The 12,120-nt window shown below is 37.5% G+C and overlaps 1 protein-coding gene across 1 annotated transcript in view; it reads left to right on the forward strand.

Moving 5' to 3' along the window:
- EFHC1 (EF-hand domain containing 1) overlaps positions 1-12,120 on the forward strand; it is a 60,271-nt gene that overhangs the window by 34,025 nt on the left and 14,126 nt on the right. Inside the window, exon 7 of the mRNA XM_019734752.2 lies at positions 6,721-6,861. Coding sequence (XP_019590311.2) covers positions 6,721-6,861 — 141 coding nt within the window. The remainder of the gene's footprint in view (positions 1-6,720; positions 6,862-12,120) is intronic.

Raw genomic sequence — 12,120 nt, forward strand, 5'->3', positions numbered from 1 at the left:
TTCCATTTTGATTTTAAAAAGACACTTTTTAACATTCTAGACCCCTAGGGCATTTCATTGTTTCTTGCCTATTTATCAAACCCTTTTACTTAAAAACTGGTTGATAGCAAAGCCAACACTGATTGATTAAAGATGTTGGAAGCTGTCTTTCTTTCATTGCAGCATAGCTTTCCTTAGAATCACACTGAACAACAAAATTCAGTTCTGAGTGCCACAAAAGTGCACTCTGATCTGAGTGGACTTTTAATGCACCCAAATAGGAAACTGACCAACTTGAGCCTTCAGAGTGGCTCAGCCACATATTTTGGCATTTCAAATGACAATTGCATGTTTTAAAAATTACACATTACACAACAAATTCAAGAAGTATCTGAAGTATTAAGGCAGCACAGTATAGACTGAAAGCACCCATGTTGGTTATCCCTCTTCGGGTCAGGAATAACTCACACAACCTCTTTGTCTGTTGTCCATGTATAAAGTACGGTGTTGATACCTGTGGCTCATCTTTATGTTGCCACTGTGTGTATAAAATGATGCCACTGGTGTATAAAACACTGAGTGTATAAAATAATGGGCTCTTTGTTTTCAAAAGAGAGACCTGAATGGAAGTATGGAATTACTGAGTTGGTATTCAACATTTATATACCTAAAGAAGTGATCACCATAATATTAATAAGTCCAGCAATCTGACAATGTACCATGCTATCAAAATATTATTGACTATATTCTCTATGGTGTACATTACATCCCTATGATTTACTTGTTTTATATCTGGAAATTTGAACCTCTTATTCCCTTTCACCTCCCCCCCTTTTTTGATTTTTCAATTACAGTTGACATTCAATATTTATATTAATTTCAGGTATACAGCATAGTGGTTAGACATTCACACGATTTAAGAAGTGATCCCTCTGACTAGTCTAGTACTCACCTGGCACTATACGTAGTTATTAACCATGTTATTGACTATATTGCCTATGATTTACTTTATATCCCCATGACTATTTTGTCACTACCAATTTGTACTACTTAATTCCTTCACCTTTTCCACCCTGTCCCCCCAACCTCCTCCCATCTATCACCCTGATAAATCTAGTACCCATCTGACACTATACATAGTTATTACAATATTATTGACTACATTCCTTATGCTATACCCTACACCCCCATGACTACTGTGTAAAAACCAATTTGTACTTCTTAACCTCTTCCCCTTTCACCCACCTCCTAACCCCCCTCTTATCTGGCAACCATCAAAATGTTCTCTGTATCTATGAATTTGTTTCTGTTTTGTTTGTGTATTTTGTTCTTTATATTCCATATATAAGCAAAATCACATTGCATCTCTCTTTCTCTGTCTGACATACTCGACTCACCACAATACCCTCCAGGTCCATCCATGCTGCCGCAGATGGCAAGAATCCATTCCTTTACAATGCCAGGCAATATTCCATTGTATATATGTACCACCTCTTCTTTATCTGTTCATCAATGGACACTCAGGCTGCCTCCACCTCTTGGCCATTATAAACAGTGCTGCAGTGAACATATGGATGCATATGTCCCCTCGAAGCAGCATTTTGGGTTTCTTTGGATAAATACCCAGAAGTGGTATTCTGGGTCCTTCTTTGTCTCTTGTTATAATAGCTTTTGTTTTAAAATCTACTTTGTATGATATAAGTATTGCTGCCTTAGCTTTTTGTTGTTGTTGTTTTCATTTTTATGAAATATCTTTTCCTATCCCTTTCAATCTGTGTGTGTCTTTCGATCTGAAGTGAGTCTCTTGTAGGCTGCATATCTAAGAGTCTTGTTTTCTTATCCATTCAGCTACCCTATCTTTGGAGCATTTAATCCATTTACATTGAAAGTAATTATTGATAGATATGTAGTTGTGGCCATTTTATTATTTATATTTTTTATCCTTGTGTTTTTTTTTTGTTTTTGTTTGTTGTTTTTTGTCTGAAGTCTCTTGACATTCCTTGGAACACTGGTTTTGGGGGTGATGAACTTCTTTAGCTTTTTCTTGTCTGGAAAGCTCTTTACCTGTCCTTTGATTCTAAATGATGATAGCTTTGCTGGGTAGAGTAATCTTGACTATACGTCCTTGCTTTTCATCACTTTCAATATTTCATGCCAATCCCTTCCGGCCTTCAAATTTTCTTTTGAGAAATCAGATGACAGTCTTATGGGAGCTCCCTTGTAGGTAACTAACTTTTTTTTTCTTGCTACTTTTAACATTCTCTCTTTGTCTTTAACCTCACTAGTCAGGTATGTCCCATTCCACCATAGTTATGATCTTGAAGAATAGGCTCAAAGGTAACAAGACTAACAAAAATTTGAGAAGTGCCTATATTAGACATGGAAAAACTACTAATGACCTGGATTGAAGACCAGACACACAAGTGTATCCCTCTTAGCCCCATGACAATCATGGCCAAAGCAAAAAGTTTGTTTATGATGCTAAAAGAAAAAGCTTGTTCTGACTATGATGTGAATCTACTGTTACCTTTGAGTGGTTTAAATAATTGAAAAATTGTTATTCATTATATAATGTGAAAGTGAGTGGTGTGTCTCCAAGTGCTAATGTGAAGGCAGCTGAAGAATTTTTGGATAGTCTAGATAACGGATTATGGAGGAAAATTACTTGCAAGAGTAAATATTCAATATGGATGAAACCTCCCTATCCTGGAAACAGATGCCTGAAAGGAATTTCATCCATAATGAAGCCAAGTCAATGCCAAGTTTCAAGGTTTTTAAGGGCAGGATAACAGTCTTGCGTGGGGGCGATGTTGCAGGCTACAAATTGAAACCCTATGTGATCTGGCACAGTGAGAACTCCAGGGCCTTCAAGCATATCAGTATGCATGCACTGCCAGTGCATTATAGGAGCAATACGAAATCATGGACAATCCAGCTCCTCTTCCAAGATGCCCTTCTGAATTGCTATGCCAGCAAAATGGAGAATAACATTCCCTTCAAGATTTTGCTTGTTGTCACTATCGCTCCTGGTCATCCTTCTTTTACTGATAATCTTCATCCCAATATCAAAGTGGTGTTAAGAGTTCCTACCAGCAGAGGACCTCTGCCCAGGCTATTGCTGCAAATGAGGAAGACACGGATGCAGTTCTGGAGGGATTAAAACATCTATGACTGTATCAAGAATCTTGCTTGTGTTTGGTATGATGTCACCATGGAGTGTATGAATGGCACCTGAAAGAAGACACTCAAGAGGCTACATCCATGACTTTAAAGGATTTAGCAAGGATGAGGAGGTTGCAGAAATCAATAAAGCTGTGATTGAGATGGCAAACAACCTTAACCTGGATGAGGATGAGGATGACATTGAGGAGCCCCTAGAAATGGTTCCTAAGGAGTTGACTAATGAGGAACTTGTTGGACTGGAATGCATAGTTGAAGAAGAGGCAAGAGAAAAGGAATCTATAGGAGAAGAAAAAGGAGAACCTCCAAGAAAATTCGCAGTGAAGCGTTTAGCAGAAGCTTTTGCAGACCTTAACATGCTCCTTAAAAAATTTGAAAACATGGACCCCAACACTGAAACGTTTTTGTTAATAGGAGGCATGTTCATGGTGTATTATCTGATTATAAGTAATATATGATGAAGAAAACAAGCCAAGCAAAGCACTATGGACATATTTCTGAAAAGAATGACACCTCCTCAAGGAGAGCCTCAGGCAGGTCCTCCAGGAGGTGTTCCAGAAGAAGGCAGTGTTATCATAGGAGATGGCAGTTGTCCCTGAAGACATTCCAGTGGGACAAGATGTGAAAGACAGTGACATTGATGACCCTGACCCTGTGTAGGCCCAGGCTCGTGTGCATGTTTGTGTCTTAATTTTTAATTTAAAAAAATGTTTAATTAAAAAAATTTTTTAAGTAGAAAAAGCTTATAGAATAAGAATATAAAGAAAATATTTTTGTACAGTTGTACAATGTGTTTGTGTTTAAGCTAAGTGTTACTATAAAAGAGTTGAAAAAATTTTCAAATTTAAAAGTTTATAAAGTAAAAAAGTTATAGTATGTTAAAGTAAATTTATTATTGAAAAAGAAAAAATATTTCTTTATAAATTTAGAGTAGCCTACGTGTACAGTGTTTATATAGTTTACAGTAGCGTACAGTGATGTCCTCGGTCTTCACATTCACTCCCCACTCACTCACTGACTCACCCAGAACAACTTCCAGTCCTGCAAGCTCCATTCTTGATAAGTGCCCTATACAGGTTTACCATTTTTCATATTTTATACCATATTTTCACTGTACCATTTCTGTGTTTAGAATATGTTTAAATAAACAAATACTATCATGTTATAATTGCCTACAGTATTCAGGACAGTAACATGCTGTACAGGTCTGTAGCCTAGAAGCAATAGGCTATATGATAAAGCCTAAGTGTGTAGTAGGCTCTGCCATCTAGCTTTGTGTGAGTGCGCTCTGTGATGTCCACACAGCAATGAAATCGCCTGACAAAAGCATTTCTCAGAATGTATCCCTGTCGTTAAGCTACACATGACTGTACCTCCCGCTCGCAGGTTTTTTCCTGATGGAACTCCTTACCAAAGAATTTGCTCATTGATTAAGAATTATGATAATACCCTTGCCCCACCTCCAGATTTTTTGGCAGCATTTGATGAAATATACAGGAAAAAACACTACGGAAACAGATCTAGAATGTGATCAAGCAAACTATTTCACCACTTTAGCTTATAGGTAACTATAGTGTGAGATAGCAGTCCAACAGACTTGCCCACGGTCACATTTCAAAGTGCAAGGGTGATTCTATTAAATGTTAAATATTCCTACAAGAAGTTTTATCTAACCAAGAGGTAGGGTGGGGAGGGATTGTAACAGAGTGGTGGGCTTTTCTTAGTGAACGGGCTTTGAGCCATCTTTAGAGCTGATAAAGCTTTTGAGTCCTAGAGTACTTCTCTCTATTCTCATTACCACAATCTTTTTTCTCCTAACGTGTCTTCCAAAGAAAGAAAAAGGAGGGAAGGCTTGGATAGAGAGCAAAGAGGACTGGAAAACCACTGTAGATTTTGGTTTGTTTGTTTGTTTGTTTGTTTTGCCCTATCTCAGCCACTCTACAATAAAACTAATCTCTCTCCATACACATGGCACATTAATTGTAGTGTTTGGTCAGTTTGCTTTCAGTAAAGTCTCTATAATAAATAATTCCATTACAAATAAATTCTGTCTGCCCATCCACAGAATTCTTTGCTGGAAATGAGTAGGAGAGCTCCACTTACCAAACAGCAAATACCTTTTAGCTCTCCTTAGTCATTAAATGTCAGTCATTTAAACCCTGAACAATGTAGTTGGGGTGGGAAGCTGTACCCGGGTCTAGAGGGATAAAGCTAGAACCACGCTAATGGGTCAGGCACAGCAGTGGATATGAACTGGATATATTCAGTCAGAGAATCATGACACTCATAGATCAGGCTGATCTGCTAGATCAAGGGTAAGTAAACATAGATCCGGTGGCCAGATGTGTGTCTCAGGCTGGCTCCATATGGAGACATGCGGGTAGGGAAGAGGAGGAAACCAGGACTGGGAGAGCTAGTCTGCAGCCCCTAAAAGCACTATGTGCGAGGTTATGGGACTCAGGCTTCCAGGGGACTTGCTTTGTTCAGAAAGCCTGGGCAGAAACTCTGCCGGGTGGGTCGTATGAGCAGGAGTATCTAAGAGCGATGATGTCCACAGAGGAGCAGCTGCTCTCGTGTGAAACAGGACCCGGCAGTAGCTGAGAGTACGAGAAGCCTGATGCCAGCACCCCAGGCACATGGGCTGATATTCAGGGAAGGTCTTCATTCCAAGCAGGGCAAATGAGGTGTAATTCAGGAAAAGCAGGTAGAAGCCTGTCGAAACAGAAAAGGAATTTGAGAGGAAGGTGCTCAGAGGCTTACAGAGCTACTTCCCTATTTCAAAATCACTCAACCTTCACCTCCATCCCTCAACCAGGCTGCTGTCATTTTGTGTGGCTGCAGCTGCAAAGCAAGTTTAGATTCCACCACCATGCGTTTCTGCCTCTAGAGTAACACAGACTTATTATTGGTGTCTCACCCAAGGTCCCTCTGTCCATGGTAACTTCTATATTCATTAAATAGTGGCTTTGCACTTGGAACAAACGTGGCCATTGCCAATCCACTGGACCCACTAATTGTATTCCACCCGTGATGATCACATTAACTACAGCCCCGGGACACGGGTAAAGTGTCAGTGTGTCAAGCACTATACCTCGAATGACTGACCCTGCCAACTGCAACATATACAACACATAACACACTTTGGGGAAACTGAAGAAACAGTTTCCGGATTTGCCAGGCTGAAGTCCACGCCTGGGACAAAGAAGACGCAAACCCACGGGCTGCATGCACCCTGTTAGATGACCACTAGGGCCCGTACTGGGATGAGGAGTGGGGCCAGGACCGACTTTGGCAGTAAAGGGTCGGTGGACATGAGCAAGTTTCAGGCTAGCCCTCAGGGTTACTTTGTAGCATCATCAGTTACTTCTAGGAGGAGCGATTATGGTGTAACATCTATAAATAAAGAGGAACAGAATAGGCGATGTATTAATTTTTCTGACTACATTTGTATATAGAGTAATTGCTTTTGAATAAATATCTTCTGAAAGAAACTTAGTTACTTTTAATGCAATTTTTAACACAAATAGCATCTGCTTTACTTCTTGCTTCCTGTGTTTTCAGGAATTACCTCCCTATAATGGTTATGGATTAGTTGAAGACTCTGCTCAGAATTGCTTTGCTCTCATTCCAAAAGCTCCGAAAAAAGATGTTATGAAAATGCTAATGAATGATAAAAAGGTGCTTCGTTATTTGGCTGCACTGGTGAGGATAATTTTTATATACTATGATTTTGTTCTGTCTTAATACCGTGCACAGTCGTCTGTTTTGTCTGTAATTACGTGTTTACTTAACGACCATTGGATCTAGTACCCAGCCTTCCAGCAGGTTGGATAGTATTAATTTTGGTGCCTCTGAACCAAGACCCAGCTCAAGACTTATCTCCCACAAAAATCTTTCTTAGATCATTAATCTCTCTCCTCCATACCTCAGATTTTCACAGACCTTTTCACCTTTTCTTAAGCAGTTATGAAAGCCTGACTATTTTCAAATTATTTTTGTATTTCTGTGCCTTTCCAGTATACTGTGATTTCCTTGAGAGTAGGGGTCATGTATTACTAATTTTAGGCATTACCTGTGGTATCTAGCTCAATGTATTTTATATTTATTAAATGTAATAAATGGAATTATACCAATTGAATAGATGTCTTTGCAAAGTCATGTGGCTAGTGCATGAGAACATGGGTTTACAGACAGATATGAATTCAAATCCTGAATATTCCACTCACAGCCTGAATTACCTGAGGCTTTCTAGACTTTGTAGGTGCTTACTGCATAACTTTGCTTGAATGTACAAAATGAATTTATTTACACATACACTACCCATGAGTTAGCAATATAATTTTATACCCATTTTATGTTTCAAAACATAAGAATCAGAGAGGCTAATTGGCTTGTCCCAGGTTTCAATGCTGCTTAAGTAGAGGCAGAACTAGAACTCAACCTTCTCACTTTCAACCTAGCATTCTTTTTTTTTTTAATTTAAAAGTACTTTTTTTTGTACAATGTAAATAATTTGGAAATATGACAGTATATTCAGTATAAGCAATTTTAATACTGCCATCTTATACGTGAGAGAGGCAGTAAAGAGTATCACAGGTATTAAAGGCAGAAGCACCTGGTCAACCCTCGTGCTTTCGTCTGTGTGGCTAATTATTGAAGGGACTATTATCTGGTTTTGAATGATCTCGGTCCCTAAATTATCTCAGTTCCAGAAATCAGATTAATGTGATCCGGGATTACTAACGACCCAGGTGTCTGGCAGAAGCAAACGTGAGTTCTCTGAAGATAGCATTATCCCAGGCTTCACATTATTTCTACAAACAATTTAAGAAACACAACATAGGATACTTAATTCAAAAAAATAATATTGATAATATAATGTCCAGACAAAAAGCAAGATGATATGAAGGAAAATGAACAGAAAAAAATAGACAATGGAAATAACTCTGTAGGGGTTTCAAATACTGGTATTATCAGACTTTAAAAAACAAAAGCAAAACCCAAAACTTGTATTTACTGTGTTTAAGGAGATAAAGGATAATGAGAATTTCAGCAGATAACTAGAAATAAAACAAAGTATTTCAGTTTTGAAAAATTATCACAATAACAGAATAAGAGAAAAAATTAAATACAGAGAAGTATTTGATAAAAATCTTCTATTATGGTTTTAAAACAAAACTCTTAGTAAATAGGGGACAAAAGGGAGTTTTCTGTCTGTTAAAGGATATCTACCAAAAATCTATTGCAAACATCATACTTAGTGATGAAATGCTAAGATTGTACTCTCTGAGATTAGAAACAAGGCAAGACTGCTCTTTATCACCTGCTATTCAACATTGTACAGGAGGTCCTAGCCAGAGCAGTAAATCTAGGAAGGAAATAAATGGTATAAGGATTGAAAAGGAAATTAAACTGTCATTATCTAAAATGAATGATTGTATATGTAGTAAATCAAGAATCTACATTTTATGTTAGTAGACTCAATGTATTAGGTTGGTGCAAAAGTAATTGCAGTTTAAAAGGTTTAAAATAACTGCAGAAACCACAATTAGTTTTGCACCAACCTAACATAAATAGCAACAAACAAAAAATAAAGTTAGAATATCCCATTTACCATAGCATCAAAAATATTAAATTCTTAGGAATAAGTTAAAACAAAAGGTACATAATACCTAAAACATTTTTGAGAGAAAATTAAAGAAGGCCTAAATAAATAAAAGGACATACCATGTTAATTGGTTAGAAAATTCAATATTATAAAGATAGTTGCCCCAAATTGATTTATGGTTTCAAAGCAATTACAGTCAAAATCCCAAAGGGTTTCTATTTTTTCAGCTTGACAAACTGATTCTATAATTTATGTGGAGATGTAAAGCACCAAGTATCCAAGACATTTCCGGAGAACAAGATTGGTGGATTTGCTCAACAAAATATCACAATATATTAAAATGTCATATAAAGTAATTAAGATGATATAGCATTTGTGCAAGATAGATAATTAGGCCAATGGAATAGATTAGACAGCCCTGAAACAGACCCACACACATATAACACAGCTGACAAATATGGCACTGCTGAAAGTTCGGGAAACGAAGATCTTTACAATAAGTTGTATTAAAACAATTAGATATCCATATGGGAAAAAGAAAAAAGAAAATTTGACCACACTTCACACCAAATATCAAAATCAGTTCTGGGTAGATTGAAGATTTCAATGTGAAAGGAAAAGCAATAAAATTTCTTAATAAGAATGTAATTTTAACCTTGTAGTAGGTAAAGATTTCTTTAGCCGGACACAAAAAGCAGTAATTGTTTTGAAAGTTTATAAACTTGACCGCATTAAAATGGAGAGTTTCTGTTCCTTAAAGAACACCATTAAAATAATTTAAAAAAAAAGGCAAGGTCAAAGTGGGAGAACATGTTACTACAGAAGTCAACTAAGAATTCACATCCAGAATATCTAAAGAACACTCTAAAATTCTTTTTAAAAATAAGTAAGCAACTTAAACAGGCATCTTACAGAAGAGGACATCCAACAGACCGATAAACGTATGAAACGGTGCTCAGTCTCTTCAGTGATCAGGGAAGTACAAATTATAACCACAATGAACTGCCTCTTCTCACCCACCGAGATAATTAATACATTGATGAGAATATGGAATAGGAAATCTCATATTCTCAGTGACACATTCACTTAGGAAAACAATTTGGTATAATCAAGTATACTAGATTCTGCCAAAATGGTACACTATATGTACGCCGAGAGAGAGAGAAGGATGACCATAACAGCATAATTCATGATAGCCAAAATAAACCTCCTACAGAAGAGTGCATAAATAAATTATGGCATATTTATACACTGATTTGAATGCTGTTCAGGAATGAACACTAATGAACTACAGCTACATATAACAAGGATAAATGACATAAATGTAATTTTGAATGCAAGAATTCAGACACAAAAGAATACATACATATTATGTAATTTTATTTATCTGAAGATAAAGAGTCAGGCAAAGCAAAATGTTTAGGGATGTTTGCTTGCTTTGTGGTAAAACTAAAGAAAACCGTAAAACTCAAGTTAATGGCTTTTTTGATGGGAGAAGGATAAGACGTTGATTGGGAGAGTGCTTTCTAGGTTCCATCAAGGTTTTGTTTTTTGACGTGGGTGGTGATTACATGGGTGTTCACTTTGTGAAAATTCTTTGAACTGTACATTTTTTTGCAGTTTTCTCTATGTGTGTTATAGTTCACAGTAAAAAAAAATTATTTAAAAGAACACCCACAGAACTATTAGTAAAGAAGTAATAAATAATCTTCCTATGAGCACATAAAAGGAAGTGATATTCTGGTTGTGGTAATTTTCAAAGTTTTTCCCTGACCTATTTGCTGAAACAGAGGGTGTATTCATTCAGTTCATCACAAAAGCTCTGAAGGATGAAAGAAAGGGTGTCTGACAATAAGGGAAAGGGCTTAGGAATAAGGTGGGGACCTCAGAAGAAAAGATGGAAATTCAAAAGAAGGGAGTATGCTGGAGGAATGATCAGTAATTAAATTCCCTTGAGTTCACACAGACACTGGACATGTTCTGAGAAAATAAAGTGTACTAAACCCAGGTAGGCAGCTAGTGTCTAAGTAAAAATATGCTGGTAAAATACCCGGGGCTGTGAAGGGCGTGCTGGCTGAGAAACATGGGAAAGAGCATAAGAAACATGACTTGAGCAGTGATCACCAAAGCGGCATGCGTACCCTCCAAGGAGTGTGCAAGACAGTATATAGTCTGTGGGGCTTGTTAAGAAAATATTACAGCCTCTGTTTATATTTTATTATGAGTGCATTTCTTTGATAGCCCCTGATATTTTTATATGCACTTTGTAATGCACAAAAATATTTGTACAGAAGAACATATGTTTATTAATTCATTCAACAAATAGTAAAGAACTAACTACTCTAGGCTTGGTATAGTCTAGGCATTGAGGGTACAGTGGAAAACGAGACAGATACATCTCTGCCCTCACGGAGCTTACATTCTAGTTGACAACATTCCCGTCAGTATGTAAACATATCACAAAAAGAGAGGTAGTAACACATTATAAAAATAAAACATGAGACAGTGGCGGGGAAGGGGCTTGTTTATAGTGGAAGATCTGGGAAAGGCTCTCTGAGGAGGACACAGCTGAACAGAGCCCAGGAGTAACTGAGGGAGCTAGCTGGGGGATATCTGAGGGAACTGCATTTCAGGCAGAGGCAGTGTACAGGGAATGGAAGGTAGGGGACAGAAGGGAACATGGGGTCGGGCCTGCTCAGTGCTTTGTAGTCAGTAGCGTAAGGCTGGAGGGGGGTGGTGAGAGCTGTCACCCAGGGTGCAGGAAACAAGGGGTGTAGACAACAAGCTTGAAAGGAATTTAAAAATATAACCAACTAAAAGTTGATCTGCTTCTTATTGTCATCATGGGATTGTCATTCTAAAATATGATAAAATATTCATCCCCAAGAGACATCTCCTCCATGCAGTACAATTTCCATTAATAAATGTAGAAGAGAAGAGGGCAATAGAAAATATCCACTGATTGCACACCACAGCAATAATTGTTGCAGATGAGATCCATCAACGGATGCTAAGATTAGTGTCGAAACCTTTGAAGAGAAACAAGATTTTCATAGGTTCCGAGTATCTCCCTCAAGATACTAACTGCAAAGAGAAAGATGGCAGCTTTACAGGGAGAAACCCAGCAGAGAAACCAAGCTACCAAGCTTAACATCAACAAAAACAAGATATATTGACATTACGAACTCCTTGATGTGCACTGAGAAGGATACAGTCTATTTTCTGTGGTATTTTTGCCATAGATGTAAAAATGAGATGCATGAGGGACATTCAACAAAATAACTGAAAAATGTCCAGGTCATGGAAGCCAAGGGCATACAGAAGAACTGTCACAGATTGTAGGAGATTAAAGC

Source organism: Rhinolophus sinicus, linkage group LG05, assembly GCF_036562045.2.
Source record: "Rhinolophus sinicus isolate RSC01 linkage group LG05, ASM3656204v1, whole genome shotgun sequence".
Classification (NCBI taxonomy): Eukaryota; Metazoa; Chordata; class Mammalia; order Chiroptera; family Rhinolophidae; genus Rhinolophus; species Rhinolophus sinicus.